The 24,063-nt window shown below is 43.0% G+C and overlaps 1 protein-coding gene across 1 annotated transcript in view; it reads right to left on the bottom strand.

The window, feature by feature from the left end:
* The window catches only part of ncam1a (neural cell adhesion molecule 1a), a gene marked incomplete at both ends in the record, with an annotated part of 454,208 nt that overhangs the window by 79,988 nt on the left and 350,157 nt on the right, over positions 1–24,063 (bottom strand). The window contains 2 exons of the mRNA XM_083641582.1: positions 3,305–3,489; positions 11,343–11,493. Coding sequence (XP_083497708.1) covers positions 3,305–3,489; positions 11,343–11,493 — 336 coding nt within the window. The remainder of the gene's footprint in view (positions 1–3,304; positions 3,490–11,342; positions 11,494–24,063) is intronic.

Raw genomic sequence — 24,063 nt, forward strand, 5'->3', positions numbered from 1 at the left:
GCAAGTCATTAAGAACAGATTCTTATTTACAATGTCTTTGTGGGTTGGGATGTCACAACCTTCTTGTTAGCTGTGGTGAAAGCAGCTACTTTTCCTAGACAAAACATTAAAATGCATCGAAAGCCTGAAAACTCCCCGCCCTTTTTTGAAAGACTGACATGATGAACGTCTGAGTGATCCCTCTCATTTGTTGGGGTTGCATATCTCTTTAAGCAGGGCCGGCAGCAGATGGCTCTTGGTGGCAGCATTATCTGGGGAATCTTTGGTAAAAGCGGCAGCAGGGTTTTACTTCGTTTCGAACTCAAGCTCTCACTTACTGCCACATCGCTGCCAGAGCAGTGCCACTGGATGAACTCATTTTACTCCAAAAATGACCTTTTTTCTATAAAACCAACCATCCACCAGTAGGTGGCATGGTATGCATGAGAATGGCGCGGCACCCACTACCAATCGCTGTGATAGCATCACGTCCGCCCAGCTCTCATGCTCCTCTCTCGCTCATCCAGCCCACGGTGATTTGCTCCTGTAGGCTAACTGAAGTTGCTTTCTTAGCCAAAGCTAACTCCGTCTTACCAGCCCACCAAACTACAGGCGTTCATAGACTTGTCAGCTTTCTGTCCTCCGCCGTTCAGTTCGGACAAGGAGCGACGTTTGCGCATGCTGTGTCCCGTAAGGGCGCTCTCGGCCTACGTGGCGAGGACGTTTGTTACGCACTTCGAACCAGTTGTTGGTCTGTTTCGGGCAGAGAGCCCAGGGTGGACCCCTTTTCAAGGCTCGCTTGTGAAAGCGATTGCTTTGGCATACTCTGCCGTGGCTAAGGCACCCCCAGAGGGTATCAAGGTGCATTCTAGGCGAGGCGTCGCGAGGTCTTGCGCATTATTGCGTATTGTGTATCGGTGGAGGACATGTGCGCTGTGGCCTCATGGTCCTCTCATCACACGTTGTTGGGTACTACAGTCTTGATGTGTCCGGCTTGCTCTTCGCATGTGCGGTCCTGTCAATTGCTAGACGGTAGTGCCATTGTCACTCCGATGCCACACGATGGGGCATGGGCAGTTGCCATGCATCCGTTGTTAACCTACACCTCTCAGGGTCGCTCTGGGGAGTGCTCCTTGCAGCAAGGGCGGTTGAAGTTGGCAGTAAGTGAGAGCTTGAGTTTGAAACAAAGTAAAACATTAGGGTTGTGCTACAACCCAGGTTTTACGAGTGAGAACGAGAGCTCTCACTACCCAGCCTTGCTGCGTCGATTGCGCAGTGGGCTGGATGAGTTGGAGTGAGGAGCATGAGAGCTGGGCGGACGTGACGCAATCACAGCGATTGGTAGTGGGTGCCGCGCCATTCTCATGCATACCATGACACCTACTGGTGGATGGTTGGTTTTATAGAAAAAATGACATTTTTGGAGTAAAATGGGTTCATCCAGTGGCGCTGCTCTGGCAGCGATATGGCAGTAAGTGAGAGCTCTCGTTCTCACTCGTAAAACCTGGGTTGTAGCACAACCCTAACGTTTTGTTGTCGGCCAGTGTTCGTGCTGTGGAGTGAGTAAACCTCCCTCCCGGCCCCTTTGTTCACACCTGGGGCCGGTTGCACCAACTGGTCTTAACTATGCCTGGTCGTAACTCCTACGTCGGTCTTAGTTAAGACCAGTCTTTAGAGTGGATTTACGCCTATTGCACCAACACGGCTTACGTCTGGTCTTAACTACGCTGGTCGTAGCAATGTGCGTTCATGTGAATTGCCGGGGAATGCCCTCTGATTGGATGATGTGTGCCTCGCGACCTGCTTGGAGCGCACTGTGCCACTACGCTCTCTCAGCCACTACTGTAAAACCCTCCCTCCTCCCACCCTCCCTCGCTCCGGGGGAAAAATGGCGGCGATTGACCCAGACAGACAGTCTGAATGAAATTGAATGTAACGTTCCCAATTCTATGTATTAAATTCTAAAAAAATTAACGGCAACATTTGGGAAGGCTAAGCCACACAACTAGTTAGTTATAATCTTAACATCGTGCTTCAAAGACGGAGAACTGGCTGTGTTACAACGATGACGGTAAGGATTCAAAAAGGTCTCCGCGGAGACAGGCAGGCTCTACGCCTCCTCCTGACCAGGCGTAACTCTTACGCCTGGGCGTAGTGAAAATAAGGCTTAAGCCGTCTTGGTGCAACCGGCGTAGCTGTTAGGTCGTAAAGTTACGACCAACTTAGCTTAAGACCAGTGTAAGACCAGTTGGTGCAACCGGCCCCTGGCGCTTAACAGAAGCAGAGCTGACGCAGCGGTTAACAGAAGCTGAGTGTCACGCTAAACCGGTGACACAAGAAGCACTCTCTTTTCCTCAGCGCCTCGCTCAGCGCGCCTTGCCCCCACTCACAACTTGCAGTGAATTCATGCCTGGCAGCTTCACGCTTGGAAAATAGAAGCGCAGCTTCAGTGTGCCTTGAGCGTGGCACGCGTGCGGCTGGTGTGAATGGTCTCGCCTGTTAACAAGGACGCCGAAATGAAACTGCGTGACTTCAGCGTACAGTAGCTTCAGCGTGGCTTGAGCGTGGCTTCGGCGCATTGTGTGAAGGAGGGAGACCCTTGAGTGACAGATGCTAGAGCCCATATGGCTTTTAGCCTCCTTGCATCGGCCTCCCATGGCCAAAGTTCCGAGTTGGATCCCCAGCTGCGGGGGGCACTACACAACGCAGGTTACACAAATTCCACTGGATTCTGTTGGCTCACCTTGTCATACAATATTTACCCATCTTAAGCAGACTGACAGGATACTGTAGTAGGGTCTTTTATGAGAAAATGCCTATTTTTTCTGAAAATATATATTTTTAGATTATACCAGTGGTAGTTTCCCTCTTGACTACACTACATCATGGGTAGTGCAATGTCTGTGCATTGTCTGCACAGGTCATGGAAAACACTAAATATGTAGTCAAAGAAAAATGATATCTCCTTTTATATAATGTACCGTAATACGTAAAAGGTGGGGCTCCCTATTTTTCAGTGTGTGGCTTTCAAAGCTGTCATTGAGCGCAGAGCTATAGAACAGTCACTGTAGCTGTGGAGGTAAAAATTTGTGCTTTTGCTCATCTGATTTTCCTTCTGTTGAAACTTTGGAAAGATTAACTTTAAGGACAGCATGATTTATGGAACTACATTATTGCAATATCTTAAGATTGACCAGTTTATCCAAAGTTGCCGTTTTTACCTGAGGTGTCACCTTAAAACCCTTTTTTGTGTGACTTGTGTGCTACCTAATTCCATCAAATCCTATCCATTTATATGAGCAAAGATATGGCCAGTGAAGCAGACCTCCAGGTAGCTGATGGTTGGTGTGTTGTAGATCTTGATGTTGGTGACGTTGGCATTGGGCAGCTGCTGGCCATCTCTGAACCAAAACACTGAGGCTCCTGGGTGGGCCAGCACCTCACAGCTGATATTGGCTGCATTTCCCTCCCAGGTGTACACCGTCACGTCGCCCTGGATCTTAGGAGCGTCTGCAAGAACATACAATTTAAATGAAGAAGTCAGGTCTCAGGGCGAGTTCACACCAAGCAGGCTCTGAGCAGTTTATTACTGGTGCAGTTCGTTTGGCCAGGTGAAAACAATGCCATTATTTGAATTGAGGTGGCAACTGATAGTGAGCTGTTCCTAAAGCTTGGAAAACCTTGCAGAACAAAATGAAGTACTGGAAAACCACCGTTTGGACTGATGATCATCTACAGCTATTTCTTCATGTGTTCTTAACTTGTATGAACACCATACAGCAAAGTGTGCAGCCAAGTCTATCATTCTTAACTAAAGTTACAGGAGCTGGATCAGATTTCTTTTGACCCAGGCAGGTTACCAAAACTCTGTCCAATAAACAAGCTGCTTGTGACCCCATGTGACTTTTGTTTACAAGCTTTGTTTCGCTTGTAATTGGGCAGCGGGAACCTAAACAAACCAAATACCAAAATGCACTCAGGACCACTTTTCCACTATGGTTTGGGACCAAAGAAAACAAACTGTAGTCATGGTTAGTCTTTCCCAGGAGAGTACTACTGCAACTCCCCGGACAGAACAGCTGTCTTCAGCAGACTTTGTTACCCCCATTTTAGCTTGATGTAATTGACTACCGGTATAATTTAGGATTGATTTATAAAATTGTATTGGTCACCTTGAAGGCACATCTTGGACTAGTGCTCTATAAAAGTTATTCTCATTCTCATTATTACAGAAGACATCCGAATTGCCAAGGCAGCCAGAGTGTTGACAGCAATGGAGACAAAGCTTATGAAAAAGTATACAATGGTAAGCACATGAGTGTAATTTAATGGCTGTATTTATCTCAATTCTATGCGGTCTAGGCAAGGTCTGCCTTTGCCCTCCATTTCATTTTTCAAGATGACCCATGTTGGTTTTATTGAGCATTAAATTATCAATTTGTCCATTTGACTTGTGATGTAATTTCATGGGGAATGAGCTCAGCAAATGCCATGTGCAATAACTTATTTAACTTATTAATATACTGTATATTCACTAGCAAGGACCACACCACAACAATATATCGTTTAGAAGTTTAATGAAGATTGAAATGTGTACAGTATGTGTTGAAGATTGAAATGTGTATGTGTTGAGGTGCAGGTGAGGGTGCATGGAGATGTCGTCCATTGACATCTGTCTGTTCTGAGAGGAGGAACTGAAGACCGGGCAGAGGGAGACTTAGCGTTGGGGGTTCCGTCTCGGCATGAGCTGCCCGAGCGGATTGCTTCTCAGGCGTGTTTACGTCCGAGCTGATTTCAGACCCCTCCAGACAGATCCTGGGAATGAGACATGAGAGAGACATGCACCGAATTTGACGGAAAGGAATGAGGATGTTAGAAGGTGAGGGATGAGGGTTGAGGGTAGGGATGAGGGATGAAGGGTTGAGGGATGAGGGTAGGGATGAGGGTTGAGGGTTGGGATGAGGGATGAGGGTTGAGGGATGAGGGTTGAGGGTAGGGATGGGGGTTGGGATGAGGGTTGAGGGTAGGGATGGGGGATGAAAGGATGGGGGTTGCGGGTAGGAATGAAGGGAAGGGAGGGTGGGTCGAGAGAACTGAGACGATCTGAGACAAACAGGGCAGGACAGGTTCACCAGGTATATGTAACCTGCCAGGTAATTGAGGTGTGGTTAGAGGCGTGGTTAGAGAAGTGGTTGAGGCGTGGTCCTGCTCCTGAACCTAATCTAACTATCATCAACTTCCATTAGCCTACAGTGCAGCGCTGTAATTCATTTTGAACACTGTCTCTTTGTTGTATGGTGATCACAATGAAACTGATTTGATGTTGTTTGCAGCCAACAAGAAAAAATGTGAATTAAAAAAGACTGGTGGGGAGGGGGGGGGGGGGTGGGGGGGTGGAGTACACTTCTGCAGAGGAACTTGCCCTGTCGAATAATGAGGGTCGTCCCTTGATGATGGGTGTGGAGGGGGGAGTAACATCAGACCCTGGTGGAGGTGGCAGTTCACAAAGCACTACATTTGTAAATGGTATGTTTCACTGTTTCCATTTACAATTATCAATTTACTGTGAAAGTAACCTATTGTATGTAGCCTATTTTTTGCACAGTGGATAGTGAGACCCTCACACTAACCCTGCCACCCCCACCCTCAACAATGCTGTCCTCCAGAGAGGTAATAGCTGGCAGATATACTGTAGTCCCTCGGACGAGAATCTGTATCTCTCATACAGTACCTCGTCCAGCAGATCAAAAGGATTGATTGTGTCGCGGAATATTCTCTTCCTCCTGAGAGCTAACAGAGTCTAACAATTTGCGCGCCGATATCAATGGGATCGTCTAGGTATGGGCAAGCCATTTTCCAAGAGAATTGATTGGTCAGGAGGCGGCCCAATCTCGAACATAACTTGTTATGGACCAGGTTAGCTGTTCAGCATAAGTTACCATGACAACGTACCGCAATAAAAAGTAAACCACCTTCGTGAGACTGAAAACCTAGGGTTAACCCTGAAGTTACCTCGCTAAACTGAAATCCAGCTTTGTGATACAGTACAGGTTGCTGGTCTAGTCTAGATGGATTTCTCCAATAATTCTAAATTCACCTTCGTTGGTTGTTCTGAACAACCATCTATGTATCTATGTAACCTACGTGAACAACTTGTTTACGTAGGTTACATAGATACTGTTGGAATTATACTGCTGGAATTATACCTAACGCATCGGCGAGGATCGCAAGTGTCCGTGTGGACAAGTGACGTCAAATCAGCAGACACGTCTCTCCGCAAGACTTTCGTGCGGATGGTTTTCGCCTGTCCATGCACACCCCAAAATGTACACGGACGCGTCTGGGCGGACAAAGTGGAGTTTTGAAAACTCCCGCTCACTTCCACCAGCAGAAACCCGCAGAGTATAAAAGCTCAAAATGTTTTCTCGTCAGGATTCCGTCTGTTTCCGTGCGACAGTCCATGTGGGAGGTATAATTCCAGCTGTAGATAATGAGTTGGAACGGTGTAAACCAGTGGTTGCCAAACTTAGGGTCGCGACCCTAAGTGGGGTCGCCTGGAATTCAAATAGGGTTGCCTGAGAATTTTTATATATATATATATACCGTATATATATATATATATATATATATACCATATATATATATATATATATATATATATATATATATATATAGAGAGAGAGAGAGATATATTATACCACACACAATTTAACTTTACTTGCGATTTTTTTATTTTTTTTGTTTTTTATTTTAAAGTGATAATCGCTAAGATTTCAGTTTTGTTCTCTTGGGTGACACCTATGGCGGTGGGTTGGTAATTGCAGGTGAGATCCAAACAGTGTAATGTCACATAATCTCACTATATACTGCAAAGGCTTCATCCAAATGGACATAGCCTCAATCAACATTGTGATTGACTCTTTTTTTTTTGAGGAAAATCTAAAATTTTGATTATAACTTTAAATCAGGATTCTGAGAAAAAAGTCTGAATTTTTAGATTAAAGTCAGAATTCTCAGATTAAAGTCAGAATTCTGTGGGGGAAAAGAAGCATAATATGTCATCACTGACGATGTCACTGATGATATTATCGATGGTCTACCGGAATTTGAAATGTCTCGGGTCCCTAGATTTTTGTGACGTCAAAATAGGGTCACGACCCTAAAAAGTTTGGGAACCCCTGGTGTAAACAGAGTCAAAATAAGGTATAGGTATATAAATATAAATAAATAAATATAAATAGAGCTGAGTATAATACCTGACTATGGATACCAGCATTAGAGGGCTACTGGTGCGGTAAATGCCATGCTTATCGTGGGTTAGAGTTAAACTCAAACAGCCAAGAGATTATTTTCAGTAGATATACAGTATGCGAAGCAGACCTCTCACTTCTGAGAGTTCCAGCAGAAAGATAATTAACACTTTCCTATCTTCCCTTTGGCAGCAAACCTAGACACTCTCACCAGCTAATGGGATCACGCTGTGCATAAGATAGGAAGTGCCCATGCTTAGATAGCGTCTTTACTCTGTGAGTGGGAGAGTGGAGATAGAGAGGACAGAGAGGGAGAGCTGTGCTTTACTCTCTGTGAGTGCCAGAGTGGAGATAGAGAGGACAGAGAGGGAGAGCTGTGCTTTACTCTCTGTGAGTGCCAGAGTGGAGATAGAGAGGACAGAGAGAGGGAGAGCTGCGCTTGAGACAAAGCACCTTTTCTTATCGATAATTGCTTGGCGATGAGCGAATCAGCTGCCTGATTACGCGTTGATTACTCCAAGTAACTGCAACTCAAACATTTCTATCAACGGCGCATTGTGATGATATCTGGAGTAAATTGCTGCCGTATTGGGGGCAGGGCTTATTAATCCAATTAGGTGTTCATTAGCTTTATCGTCTCTCTCTCTCTTTTTACTGAAGGGACGAGATAGATTACAAAATGAGTTGAAGTGCTATTTGACTTCCACTTGAATATGCACCAATGCTTTCTTTCCTTGCTTGCAGGACATTAACATAAGCGGTAAATGCCAAGACTAGTCCTTCAGAATCAAAGAGTGAGGGCTTCTTTCTAAAGCCGCTATTTTGCACCAAGAGACGTTCACCAATCATACTGTAGAGCCTAGGTCCTCTTTGCGCGGCTCGCGAGACGATGGCGGCTCTAGACTCTTTCATTGGCGGCTCGCAGCTGATAGAAATAATACAATCATGTCAAAAGCATTCCCTCACTGCGGTGTCAAACAAACTGTGTGGTTGCCAGGTTTGTGGCCCTTTGGAGCACCAAATGGGGGTTGAAACTCACCATATAGCCTACCGGAATCTCGGGACGCAGAAACAGAGCGCTTCAGGTGTGAATGACAGCGCGTATTGTTGCAGCTGGCATTTCCTCGTCGTTAACGAGAAATGCGCAAGCTGCAACAATCAAGTCACCAGCGTCCCAGCGTCGGAGTTTTAACGATAAGCAAAGCAGCTGTCTGGAGGTTTGGAGCTGAATCCCAGAGAGAGACAGACTGAACATCAGAATGTTTTCATATATAGCCTATACATTTTAATCAAGTCGGTGTGAATGTTTTCATCACTTTTATAATTTTTTATATCGTTTATATATATATATATATATATATATATATATATATATATATATATATATATATATATATATATATATATATATATATATCTAAGTCAGTCTGAATGTTTTTATGATTTTTATAATTGTTTCTAACATTTTTATCATTGGTTCTAAATTTTTTATCATTGGTTTTATCATTTAATAAACTAAAAACTAAATCAAACGCTTACTGTGCGGTTTTGCGGTAAAAGTGGCTCTCACCTTGACTACTTAACCCTCAATCTTAACCCTCAAGCTCAACCCTCAATCTTAGTAGCCCTCAAAACTAAGTGTTAAGGGCTATCTTGCGACTTTAAAATGGGACAGCCCTTAAAGGCAGATACGTCTTCAGACTGTGGGGGGCAGCAATATGCCAAAGCTCCGTCCAGTCTGTCAATTCAAAAGAAGAGGAAAAAAGCATCCCTACAAATATTTCCTTGATAACATAGATGTAGAAATTACGATAACCATTGTATTATCTTAGTTTAAATGTCATTTTATGGATTTCCGCTTTGGAGCCTAACACATTTGTTGTTGCTAACTATCGATAGTCAGTAGCCGTGCTGGTGCGGTCAAGCCATATTATTATTATTATATTATATTGTAACATTGCTAACGTTGCAACGTAACCGAGTTAACACGGTCACCAGTTAAACCAAAACATGTTATTGGCACTGCTGGATGTTGTAACTACTGACTACCGTGTTCATGTGATAATAGTTTGCAGTTATCTCCCATGCTTTTTATCTAATGATCTATCGTTAGATAAACAGCCTGGGAGATAACGCTAGCCCGGTCATCTTACGAAAATGTCCGTGCAAACATTACACGTAGGCTGTATCTTGATAAAAACAACTCAACAATGACATTACCACCGAGAATTATGGCATTTCGTAACAACGTTAACAATGTTATAATATAATATAATATAATAATAATAATATGACTTGACCGCACCAGCACGGCTACTGACTATTGATAGTTAGCAACAACAATTGTTGTTAGGATTCCAAAATGGAAATCCATAAAATGACATTAAACTAAGCTAATACAATGGTTATCGTAATTTTTACATCGCTATTAACAAGGAAATACTTAACTTTGTAGGGCTGCTTTTTTCCTCCTTTCGCCGCCATCTTCCATCTGAATGGATCTAGCTGATGACACGCAAGGGATTCTGGGATCGCACTCACTGCCAAGGGTGGTCCTGGAAAATCTCAAAAGTAAGGGACATACAGCCCTTAAACTTCACCCTTAACTCAACACACTGAGAATCGGGACAGCACTAGCACTTCGCGGGAGTGCGCATTTTTGAGACTGAGGGTTAAGATTGAGGGTTAAGTTAGGAATTGGGATTGGGCCTTTGACCGGCTAGTGTGGCTCTCATGGAGAAAGTAGTGAGGATCACTGCTGTATAGGGACATCGTAGAAGAGGAGGGAAACCAACTTCTCCACAGTAGCCTCAATAGACCAGAATGCAATGCAGTCACGAGACATGTGTTTGAATGGGCGCAACTCCAACTGGAAAAACGATTGGGGTACTCTTGCCCCTTCTGTGGGGATTGTGGAATGGCATTCTGGTAAATGTAGGAAATCACTAACTGAAGTAGAAGTAGACGAGGCAGGTTGAGGGAAAGTAACCTGACGCTGCCAAATGGTTTTGTTGTTGTCGCGTGAGAACTCTTGATCTCGCATGAATCCAACTGCCTTGCAAGGTTAGTGTACGTACATTAAAAAGCTATAGCCTATGAATAAAATAACTCTGGAATGTATTGAACATCACAGACTGATGGTAAACAGTGGAGTTTCTAAATAACCCCAACATGGGTCACTAACACTGTTTTAACATCCATCCCATTGGTCCATCCATAAAAAAAAACTTGAAAACTTCTTAAAATGACTTTGGGAGGCAAAATAAGAGATAGCAGCACTCTTATTGCAGATCAGGACCAACAAAAGTTGGTATGTTTTTCTTTTTCTTTTTCTCTCTCTAGATTTCTCCTATTTTTTCCACAATTGTACTTGGCAAATTCCCCTGCTGTCCCGGTCGTTGCTCCACCCCTTCTGCAGATCTGTGTTGTAGGCTAGCACAATGCTTCATCCGATACATGTGCAGTCGCCAGCCACTTCTTTTCACCTGACAGCGAGAAGTTCCACCATCAGGACGTAACGCATGGGAGGATCACGCTATTCCCCTTATGCCCTCCCCCCGACCGTCCAGAGGTGGCACAAGTGCAGGGACCAGGACACATACCCTTCCCACTCGCAGACACGGCCAATTGTACCTGTATGGACGCCCAAACAAGCCGGAGGTAACAACACGGGGGCTCGGACAGGACCATTATGTTTTTGATCAATTAGTTCAGGGCAGTGGTGGCCCAACGGTTAGAGAAGCGAGCTTGTGACCGGAAGGTCGTCGGTTCAATCCCCGGGACCGGCAGGATAAATCTGGGTGGGGAAAGTAAAAAGGCAGCGCTTGCCCCTCCCTCATTACCACCACTGAGGTGCCCTTGAGCAAGGCCTTAACCCCAACTGCTCCAGTGGAGCTGATCAGTCGCCAGCAGATCAGACTGTGGTTGTACTGGTCAGCTTCCAGGTATGAATGTGTGTGTGAATGTGAACAGGGCACTCCTGAAAAAGAGAGCATTGCTCTCAGTGAGACTCCCCCTGTATAAATAAAGGTAAAAAAAATTCAAATGAAAAGCAATTAAAAGATGGTCTATTGATCAAATGCAACTGAGTATAGGCAGAGTGGAGAGACTTACAGCGGACTTCCAGGTACACATGCTGGCTGTCCTGACCAATGGAGTTGCGGGCGGTGCAGAGATACGGGCCGGCATCGGTGAACTGGACGTACTTTAGGGTGAGAGAGGACACTCGTGCATGGCTGCGCACCACAATATTTCCATCCAGGCTCTACAAAGAAGAGGAGAAAGAAATGATTCACAATTCACAAAGTCTGTTGACATTCTTCTAGAAATATATGTCTGATTTGCTAGTCTCTTATCACCAGTTACCATAACACAATAGTGATTCAACATATAGCCAGTTCAAGAAAGCTTCTACTTTTGCTGTGATAAACACCCGGTGTCTGGTAGGTCTTTCCTGGGAAAAATGATCTGCCGCACAGGAAGTAATGCATTTTATGTTTCCAGTTTCTTTGGAATAAACAGGAGAAGAATTGGGTAGTTATGAGCAGTGATAGCCACCATGGCTGAGCAGACAAAGAAGAGAGTGCCACCTACAGAAACTCAAACTGCAATATCTACACTTATGGTTTCACTTCTGCTTGTGAGAAACTGATGTCCTATGAGATGATAATGTATTCTAGAAAGTGTGAACCTGAATATGAAAAGAAAGGGGGGAAAACAACAAAAAAGTGAGTATCAAAAGAAACTCAAACTGCAGAAGATCCAAGGAAAAATACAACGTGAAAACTGTGGGAAGTTTTGAGCCCAAAAATCATCTAAGCCCACCCAAAAAATGCTAGAGAGATCCAGACGAATCCGTAGGTACCAGCCATGCTATGGTAGCTCGCTGGGTGTAACATAGCTCCAAAGTCAGCAAAGGTTTTGACAAATGTAAATGGGCATGACTACTCAATTGGGGCCCTTGACCTCTCACATCAAGATATCTGAATGAAATTGGGCCAATTTAGCCCAAATGAGTCTTAGCTTTACAGCCATGCAGTGAAAATATGTTATCCTTGCCTTTTTTGTTTCCCTATTTATGCACACTGTGGTGTCAAAACAGTCATGGAATTGTATAATTTGGGTATGGCTACAAAGCTGAGACTCCTGTGATTCCAAAGAGCCCAATCACATTCATGCTTGATGCAATATGGTCTTATAGTAACCATTTCAAAATGTGATGACTTTTTTTTTTTACTTGACCTTATACTGTATAAAATGACCTATTGTGAGCTCTAGGATAATCACATCCTGAACATCATTCCAAACAAAGTTAGGAAATTCCCCTTTTGTTATTTTACTTTTGGTATGCCTACAAAGCAAATATTACTTTGTACTTGAGTGATTTGGTATAGATGGGCCACCATTGTATTTAAGCATGCAGTATTCTACCTACCATTCTACCTGTATGCAGTGAGACTATTATTTTTTCATCATGATTGCAAAGCAACAGAACAGTAAATAGGATATTAATGTGATGTGTGTAGTTCTTCTTCAGAGATCTAGCCTCTTCGTTTTGCTCTCAAAGTGCACCAGCTTGATAAATTTTTACTTTAAAATGTACCGAATTTTCTCCCGGGGGAGCATGCCCCCGGACCCTGCTATAGGGGGTCTGCGGTCCGGGATATTCGGATTGGAGGCTGAGGCCCCCCCAAAGGTCTAATCGTAAAACCACCCCTGCTGAGCACCAGGGATGGAGACTCACTTTAAGTCCACTAGACACACAGAAGGTGAGTAATCAAAACTTAAAGGGACAGTTTATCCCAAATTGAATCAAAACTACATATTTTCCCTCTTACCTGTAGTGCAGTTTCATGTAGGAACTATTTACTTTCGACCAAACTACACCCGCTAGCTGCTAACTGGGTGTATTTCGCAGCTGCTGCAAGCTAGCAGCTCGCGGGTGTAGTTCGGTAGGAAGAAAGTAGTTCCTACACGAAACTTCTCACAACAAGGTCTGTGGTTTATCTTGAGGTTTTTTTGCGCTTTGATGGCAAGCTGAGTGCCATCCGGTTTCATTGTATTCAAGAGAAAACGCACACCAAAACGGTCTAGATAAATAGCACTATAGGTAAGAGGAAAAATATGTATTTTTGAATTTGGGGTGAAGTGTCCCTTTAAAAGTGAAATCCAAAAATGCCTCCGGTGAGTTAGCGATGTTGGATCTCCTCTCTCATGCCTTTGGTATGGTTTGGTATAAGGTACACAGACCAGCCAGATTGGTAAACATTGTGTGCTGTGTGTAGTTTACTGTTTCGTGACAGGGTTTCTGGGTACTGGAGTCATATTAGTTCCCTCTCCTTGCCAGTTGAGGCTGCCAGCATGTGTACATTCCCGAACCCAAATCTGTGTAAGCCTGACATCTAATGGTAAAAGCATGCTCCTGAAATGAACATTTGCTATTGGCTGATCTTTAGTGCCAGGTGATGTCACCTTCTAGAGGTAGAGGTGGTGACGTCAGATTTTACACTTTCCTCAGCAATCAAAGTAAACATGCATTTCCTTCACTTTGGATATGTTATGTATGTGTAGGCATTTGCTTCTTACTGTAGATATACTATAAGATACATAACAAAAATGCACCTTTGTTACAGAGAAGCCTATTCACTAAAACAAGACGACTGAATGGGATGAAAGTGTGAATAGCATTGGAGCGATTGCTTTGTTCCTAATAGTCTTATATCTGTCACAAATGATTCCAAACAACAAAGACATGCAAGCTTCGCCTGCACATAGATTGAGATGTTTTTTAGTTTTTTCTCTGAAGCCCTGAAGGGATGCTGCACAAAATGGAGAGCAGGAGAGCCAAATACATAAATAATGGAGAACATAAATGTGGCAGGCTCTATAAAAAACACTCCTCCAACAGCTTTTTTCCCCTCTTCCTCCGCGACACACAGCTTCACACCAATGGCGGGATGATACGTCAACTTTCTTGGCTACCGCCATTTTTCTACAAATATTCCAGCGTTCTAGGTGCTTCAGCGTTTATATTCTATAAATAATGGGGTGATATTTGTTACATTAGCATTGTGGCTGTCCCATTATCCTCTGTATAGCGAGAGGATGCAGATGTGGTGGGAGCATTTCTGCTGTTTGGCTGAGGATCTGAGGGAGTGTCCTGGAACATTTTGAAAGGGCAACATTAATCTTGTTGTACTGCAGTGGCACAGGAAAAGAGCTGTCGCCTACTGGGCACACTGTTCGAATGTAAACACAGATAAGGTTAACCACAAATCATATTTTAATGATAGAACAGGGGTAAGTGCACAAGCAGACCTTTGAACAGGGGTTTATTCATTATTTGCAGTGAATCACGTTAATTACGTTACTCTGATTTGCTACCAAATGAATTACAACGGTAGACCTATCACAGTAGCACGGCAAGAAATTGGTAATTATTTTTTGAGCACTATTCTCCGGTCCAACATGACTCCTTAATTGTCAGGCTCAGTCGATAGTGTGCACTGCATGTAGCAACATAGTTATTAGTCATGCCAGCTCGTCTCTACACAAAGGCAACCAGCAATTACAACGTTTTGAGTTTCTTAAAGGCTAAAGGTCACGGCTAAACGAAATGCCATCTACTTAATACTCTTGGTGCGACTGGAGTGACACTTTGAAGTAGTTTCTCTCAGTTTCACTCGCTTGCGCAGTCACTGCTGTTTTGCTTGGTAGGGCAAAGCTGACACTCCGTTACATAACCTGTCAATAGATGTGCTCCGCTAGTCATATATTATGTTCTACCACTGCGCCCCAGCCAGCCAGCCAGCCAGCCAGCCAGAATCTGCAGAGGCTGCCGCTGTCGTCGCTGCTGCTGCCTGAACAAAGCCGCTGTGCTGCTATTCATAAATAAATTAAAGGTGTGCATCTTTAGACCATCGCAGAATCCATTTTACATCTGAGGCACTGAATATGGGCCGAAACCCTCAGATCCTCCATTTGCTGCAGTAGGTTACCAACATTACTATTGCTATCTAAGAAAATAAATAAAAAAGTCTCCCGACATCTTCAACTACATTTTGTTTACGTCTCATAATATAAGTTATATTTTCCATCGACAGAGATAAGGACATCGTACCAATTTGGACCACGTACCAATTTGTGGTCCATGAACTTTCGGCCTAGAGCAATTATACATTTTGCTTGTAAGATTTGCATGTTTATCAGTTTATAAACTTATACTCTTCTCTTTCCAAGACAGGAGTGTCATAGGGTACAGGCCCAGAATAAAAAGTTTGGGATCAAGTAGGACCAAACGGCTTTTTTAAATTATTATTAGAAAATTTGATCTATGATATTACTTACATCTTTCCAAAATGCCTTTACTTTCTCACATTCCCAAACACAATGAAAGTCCCCTTGAATCACTGCATTTAATACAAGTATCACATATGTTATCATTGAAGCTATGAAATTTAACAGGGGTTATGATGTCTTAGACCATTTTCTACAATGAAGACTACTTCAGCTAATGCCCGGTCCAGAGTATATCATCCCATACATTGATTTGGATGCCCATTTCCATTCCTCTCTCTCTCCCCTCTGCAGCCATCAGGTTATTCACTCATTCATTAATATGCACACCCTCTTCATTCATGCTTCTCTCCTTGTCCAATCACAGTGTCCCACACTCTCCCGCTCTGGCCAATATGCATTTCCCTTGTTGGCCATTCACCTAACCGTAGTATATCCGAGTCCATGTTTTCTACTATATCGTAACTCACCTATCTGTGCTGTCACCCCTCAGTTGCTGATCATCGCCGGAGCAGTTGTTTCGCCCCACCTCCTCCCCTGACCACCACCAACTCCTGAAGAATTCCCTATGGGGGAATTATCTATCCTATATATCACTGACATCCTCACGTCTCAGGAGGAGCGTCATCATATCATGGAGAATTACGGCAAATCTAATTTATTTATTGTATCATTAAAGTTTATTTATACCTTCTTTCTACTCTCTCATTATTGAAATGTATGTGAGCATCAATCACTTATAGATAGATCAGATAGAAACCGGATTCATAAATGTGCCATGTCGGTTTTCTCAGCAGTCGAGGTTATCTTCACTTGCAAAAATTTGTATTTGCATTTGTGTTAAATTTTTTCTGTCCTCAAAACCACTTCACTCTACAGTCCTTAGTGCAGGGCCTACACCGCCACTAAGGAGAAGACGTATTCATGTCATAAAAAAAACATTCAAGTCAACCTCCTATAGCGGTGATTGCGAATAGGATATGTGGGGATTTTTAGCGGCCTCCGATGTCACTACCTGGCGTCATGAATTGCAGTAGTGTGTCGACACAAGTGGTAAACATAGCAGGGAATCCTACCAGTGTCGGCAGTCCAAGGTAACGAAAATCTAAATGATCAGTCAATGTTCTTCTGCTTCTTCCAGTATGATGCGCACACAGCATGTAGCTTACTGGCTTCACCTCACAGGATTTCTGGACAGTGAAGTCCTCAAAATTCAAACAGTGACTTCTCGCTGCCATTTGGGGGCACCGAGGTGCAAACTTCCCTAGTGCAGGTTTAAAGGAATACTTCACCCAAAAACGTAAGAATCAATTACTTAATGCAAATCAAGTCTTCCTCCATTGTATTAAGTGTCCACGTTCCCAAACCTTGCAAGTAGGAAGACTTGATTTGCATTAAATAATTGCTCAAATGTAATCTTTTTCCACTCACAGAGTAATTGCATGGTATCAAAACACTTGGATTATGCTGCAGTTTTATGGAGGACATTTATGGATATTTTTAGCCCTTTTTAAAGCCTGAAGGACTGACCTATATTTACTGCAATTGAAAGCAGTGAACCTGGCGAACTCCTGGTAACTTGTACTGTACAAAGAAAAAACACATCTAATTTTGTACTAGCATGAGGATGCACTGCAAAATATCTCCTTCTATAATTGTAAAACAAGTGGGGGGAAATATGCCAATGAGGTTAGATAATTATTTTTGCTTAATTTTCTTGATAGTAAGAAAATCAAATAAAAAAATATTTGAAGGCTGATATGAGACTGATCGACTGGTTATGGGTTATCGACTTTAATGTCCGATAACCCATTCAAACGAGGTTGATTCTCTGGGGGGAAAGCATAATAACACAGGATACACTTTTCTACTTTTCTTCAAATTCATCTGGCCACATTGCTTTTAGTCTTACACCACACACATATCACTAGTCATATCTGAGGTAAGCAGGCAGATAATCATCAGACCCTGCTCTGATTCGAGTGTCAGGCTGCTCTCTAAAGTGCTCAAGGAAAAAAAACCTTGTGACAATCTCGTACAGTAAGACTCTCTGATTATATTTAGTATATCACCTTTGAGATCTTCTTTTATTCTTTTATTTTCCTGTCAACCATTTTATGTGAAGCACTTTGAATTGCCTCTGTGTATGAAATGTGCTATACAAATAAACTTGACTTGACTTGACTTGACTTGAGATCACACAGTCAGATTCATATGGTCTTGACTAATCATATAATGCCTACTTGCTGCTCTTTAATCGTGCAGTGTCTCTATCATGTATGCTTATTGTATCACAGAGTCCGGGTGAGCCAGTGTGTGATGCAAACAGCACCACAAATATGATCCGAGACTGCAGAGTAGTTTGATCAATCCCAGTCTTTTCTTTTAGCTGCGAACAGCAGCTCTATGGCTCCCTCTGTTGGTTGGTCAGTCGGCTGGTCCGGGTATTATTACATTGTTTTGTTGTTGATTCCGATAGACCCCTTTTATTTTCTCCTGTAAATAAATCTTCTTACAGTATATCATAGAAGGGCAGAAAACGTTTCGGGACCACGGACACAATCCAATGATGGAGGAATGGAATGTTCACATAATTTGTGTTTCATAGTTTGTGCTCATTTCACAAAATGTTATGAGACTGTTGATGAGAAAGAAAGATCAAAGCGCAGCTAATTTCAATGATCAAAAGCACAGTAGGAGATGTTAAATACACTGCTTTTTCAACAGGCCAATCGGCTACTGATAGAGGAGAGGGGTAAACTACAGTGAAACCACTAATAGTCTACTCATACTAGTTAGTTGTCTACAAAACCTACAGGGGAAACAGGAAATAGCAGATGATATGGATATGGGAATATGGTTCAATCCCATACATTCTGCAGTGTTTTATCAATGCTGTCAATGTCATTTTTGGAGGTGATATTCATATTTTTGAGTGGTAAAAAGTGACCATGAAACCAATCAGAAGAGGATACAAATGCTGTTGTGCGTCCAAAACTAAGCGTATGTTACAAAATCCCTTCTATAATGATACAAACAGCACATAATAATAAATATGTTACAAAAACACTTCTATAATGATACAAACAGTACATAATAATAAATATGCTGTGGCTGTGGTCTGTTGAGCCATAAATCACACAGTTTGAAATACAGGCGACTGTTGGAGCACTGCATCAACAGTAGTCGGGTTTCCATCCACCTTCCATCCAGCGCATGGTTGAGAGCCACTAGGTTAGGGGCTAGTATAGCTTGGTGGGTTAGTGCTGTGTCTGTAGCACAGCTAGCTTGGCTGGCCCATAGCAGAGCAGACAGTGTTGGCTGTTTGAGGTTGCAGAGCTGCTGGCCTACGACTCATTGCAGGGCTCAGTCACCTCTGGAAAGTTCCTTGCCTGCATCGAGGCAGGTCTGAAAATCAACCAGACCATGGCAGGAGGAAATAGCAGAACGTTATATGCCGGCAAAATGGAACGTCTACTTTTAGATGCTGTTTTCTGCATCTTGAAAAGGAATTCAATAAATAGGGCAAGTCTAAATGCGTACTGGAACTAAATGGCTTAAATGGTACATATTTAATGGACTACTTATTTAGTAGTACTACACTACTAAACGTAGCGTAATAAATATGGGCTGAATGACAACACTTCTGCTCTGCAATAAACAGGGTTTGCCTATGGTGTAAGTGGGCTACTCCAACTAGAGTCAGGCTACGCTATTTAGTAGCCATACCTCATATGTGTCTGGTCGAGTCCAAGAAGCCTAGAGAGGACAGAACAAAGAGCGACAAAATGGGAGCGATGTAAGAAGCCATTGTAGAGGATCCATTCCACACACATGAAGATGAAACAAGTGGAGACTGGATTTACCTGGAGATGTGGAACAGGTTCATGGTACAAACAGAAGTGCACACATTTTGAATGAAAACAACTCTATCATGTTTTGTTTGCACATTGCACAGGACTGAATGATTTTGTTCTAGCAAGTTGATTAGGATGAGTTAGAATGATAATTCCGATCCTGAATCAATGATACTACTCTATTAAAGCAGCTACGAGGATTTTGTGTTGATTTTAGCGGCACCTGTGGGTGGAAAAGGTAGTGTTCGCCCGGAACGAAAATTGCATTTGCTGAACACGAGTCTCCTCATGCTGTCTCCACGGGGCCAGCAGGGCTTCTCTGGGTCAGAGAGCATCCCACACTGTTATATTTACTGCATAGGGTCAATAAGGTTATTGCTTCATTCGCCGGCCGGAACAAAAATTACAACCAGTTTCACACGGATGTGAACACAGGAAGTGCTGCTATGCGCTAGTCACGCACAGGCATTTAGAAAAACTAAGAAATCGACGATCTCCTCGCCGATGGTCTCCTTGATTGATGTACATTATCACTATTAAATTTAGACAGTTTCATAACCAGTTAAAAGTTCCTCGTAATGCTTTAAAATATCCTAAATTACAATACAATGATACGGTAGAATGCAAAGTCAATGTTGAACATTATGTTGTGAACGTATGAAATTTCCCATGCCCACATATAAATATTTTCACCTGTGAGCTGTCTCTTTGCGCGCAAAGTTTTCACGTACGAAACAAATATTACGACCGGTGAAAACTTGAATAAAAATGTTGTGTTCTTTACATTCACACTGATTATTATTTATAAAAATCTGTGTCTCTATTTTGTGAAAGCACTAGTCATCCCTACAGTACTGTCGCAGTATTGATGGTAGGTATTTGGTCAGTTGTTCATTTTGTTCCGTTTACATTTTCATTGTTATTGCACAGCTGTGTATTTAGTTAAGCAGAAGAGGAAAACCTGTAGCAAATGTATTTAATATGGACTATTTAAGTTTTTTAATTTACATGTATTATGCAGCTGCCTGTTTTACCCAGTCTTTGCACTTTATTTTGTTTTAATAAAAGTGCTTATTGTGACATCTTACACATGGCTTTGAATGTTAATTTAAAAAGAGATATTCCTTTAAATATGGCTAAAAAACATCCAAACGTCCAAAAAATGTCTATCTTTTTTTGCACAAGGGCGATGCCTACAATCCCCATCCTTGCAGCAGGGGGGGGGGCTTAGAAAATGAATAGCCCCGGGGCCCATGGTACTATTAATCCGGCCCAGGCTCCAATCGCCTCCAAAATTAGCCAAAACACTTTTCAGTGTATTTCACATTTTTAGGCCTTCACACTCACAGAGCCATTCTGACATCATCAGCATCCCTTCCCTGCTTCCCACCGATGATGTCATCAGTGATGTCACTCAAGGAATTGTGATGTCATAAGGGAGTGATGTCATCAGTGTTCTCTCTGCTTTGTTCAGCTCAACAGTCATGGTCAACCAAGACATACCTGAGGCCTTTCGACTGAGGGCCTGGTATGACCAGGAGGGCTACCCTCTACAACAGCCAATCACTGACAGAGACGAGGTCAGCGGGAAGCGGAGCAAAGGTCAACTGTATATTACAGTACTTAGCAAAAAAGGGTGAGCTGTTTTTACTACTTAGCAAAAATATTGTTATCAGGCCTGTAGTATAACAAACAAGCAATAATGTAACAAGCACAGAAGATAAGAGGGGGGGGAGAGAGCAGACTGAGGGAAAAGAGAGAAGAGGTAGAAGGGAGTGGAGAGAGAAGAGGGGGAAAAGAGAGCAGAGAGAGAGGAGAGGGGAGAGAGCGAAAGAGAGAACAGAACAAGAATACATAGACACTCTAGCTACCCTAACCTTAACCTGAACTATACCTAGCAAGCAAAGAAAATAACTAATCTACAGCTTTACCTGCCCTATCAAACCTACTCTAATCGAACCTTAAGCTAAACTAAAACTACCTAGCAACACGAATCTAGTTAATCTAGAAGTATCCTAACCTAACCGGCACCCTTAGCCTTAAACGTCATGCCTCATCCCGGGCCCCCTGTCGGCCTGCAGAACAGCATGTCTGACCCGTGCGGCCACACAACACGACCTGACCGCAAGGTCTTGGCATGCTAGGGTTCCCTAGATACACAACACGACCTGACTGCCAGGTCTTGGCATGCTAGGGTTCCCTAGATACACAACATGACCTGACTGCTTGGCATGCTAGGGTTCCCTAGATACACAACACGACCTGACTGCCAGGTCTTGGCATGCTAGGGTTCCCTAGATACACAACACGACCTGACTGCTTGGCATGCTAGGGTTCCCTAGATACACAACACGACCTGACTGCCAGGTCTTGGCATGCTAGGGTTCCCAAGATACACAACACGACCTGACTGCCAGGTCTTGGCATGCTAGGGTTTCCTAGATACACAACACGACCTGACTGCCAGGTCTTGGCATGCTAGGGTTCCCTAGATACACAACACGACCTGACTGCCAGGTCTTGGCATGCTAGGATTCCCTAGATACATGATGGAGGGTTCCCTAGATACACGCAACACGACCTGACCACCAGGTCTTGGCATGCTAGGGTTCCCTAGATACACACAACACGACCTGACCGCCAGGTCTTGGCATGCTAGGGTTCCCTAGATACACACAACACGACCTGACCGCCAGGTCTTGGCATGCTAGGGTTCCCTAGCCTGGGTAAACCCATCCCCCACGTGACCTGCTCTCAGACCTGTTCTCAGTCACTAGGGTCTGGAATCCCACCTATGTTAATCGATTTCTAGCGGTGGTCCCCCCCCCCCCCCGATAGACCGCTCCATTACGCAACCGTCATCCAACCAGCTTAGTGCACAGAGCACATGCGCAGTGCAGCAGATGGCGTCATCACTCTGCGACCTTTGTTGTTAGCGCATGAGCTAACACTTTTCATTTCAGTACTGCTAGCACGCAAATGGCTACAACCAGCTACAACCAACCAAGCCCCCCTCCGCCTGAAATGTAAACAGACTCAGAGCTGACCTACGGATCGATGTGTGATTTCCAGGTAAGAATATGTTATTCACAGGTATATGCCACACTATATATTATCTCAGAAACTAGCGTAATTGTGTTTGGTAAGAAAGACATTCGATAAATGACTGACTTTTCCTCATCGGCTGTAGTGGGTTAGCGAGGTAACGTTAGCTAGATTACGGGAGCATTTAACGATCTAATGAATTCTAGAAAAACATGTCAGAAGCTAGCTAACGTTAGCCACGTGTAACATACAGTAACTACTACGTTTTATATTATTAGAGCTTCCAAGAAGAGAGAACATCGCCTCTGCCAATGACTCCTGTGACGGTGGTCAGGGAATGAAAGAGGAACAGGACAACTGTCTACACGGACCCAAACCTTGATCCCTGCTGCAGATGGCCGCAGATCTGGCCGCAGATCTGGAGAGATATTTGTGGCTGTGAAGAACAGTCATCATCTATACAGTGATATGATCTAGTTATCAGGGACACGCTGTCTTATCTGCATAAATCATATTGAATAGTACCAGACAAAACCTTCAAAACAAATCAAACTCTGGAAATGATCGTGGACTTAATGTTAATCAAAAACGGCCACACTCATAACGGTAAGGTGTGTTTGATCAAGCTAGAAATAACGTTAATGCACTCGCATTTCAGCGTGGTTACAGATGTAGCTGACGCTAGCTAGCTACAGTAGATTTTTGGAGGCTATAGCGTTAACGTGAATGTCATGACATAGTGAGCGTAGTGTTATACTGTATATTATACATAATCCAGATCATATTCCAGATGCAACCTAGCTAGATGTTAAGCTCCACACTGCTGTATGAGTACAATCAAATCTATCAAGCCTTGATATCATATTCCAATGTGAATTCAGCTGAGGGGTTCGCTCCAGAACGAGACTGTTGCATTCAATATTTGTACACGTTACTGTGCAGTAGTTAGTGCAGGCTAGTTAATTGTTGGAAGTAAGGTTTTTGAATTCTAAAAGGCTCACAGCACATGTTGTTTCTGACTTGGATTGATTAATCAAAATTTTCAAAATCTTTACTACTGTACTGTCCATTAATAATGACATCAGGTGACAAGCTGAAATGTCAATTCTTATAGCAAATCTAGGTAAATTTCAGACTTTAACGTAGTGTCTTGTCTGAAGTGAATACAAGTGACCTATATTTTCCAATCCTGTCTTTGAATAAAAGTTGTACATTGTGTTATACTTGAAAACCATGTCTTTGCTCCCTTATTTGTGTTCACAATTACAACAAATCTGTATGGTTTATCTGTTGGCATTAAACCGTGGTATTTCCTTGGGTGATATTCCATATTTGTCATTAAACCTAGCTGTTCACATCTGCATTTTCTACAAATTGGGCTAAATTTGCAATGATGAATCAAAGCCACGTGAGATATCACAAGTAGCCTAATTTTTTTAAAAAACAAAATAAAATGCAAAGAGAGGTTTCCTTCTCTAACTATTGGTGCGTTCACAAAATATTTACACAATGAGATTTTTTTTATAAATAATCATCAATAACGTGGATAATGATGACATCTGCAGCTGCTGGACGAGAGACAGAAGAAACTGAACTGAAGATTGGAGCAGAGGACATGACTACAGAGAAACTTAACC

The sequence above is a fragment of the Poromitra crassiceps genome (assembly GCF_964638095.1).
Source record: "Poromitra crassiceps genome assembly, chromosome: 1".
NCBI classification, from domain to species: Eukaryota; Metazoa; Chordata; class Actinopteri; order Beryciformes; family Melamphaidae; genus Poromitra; species Poromitra crassiceps.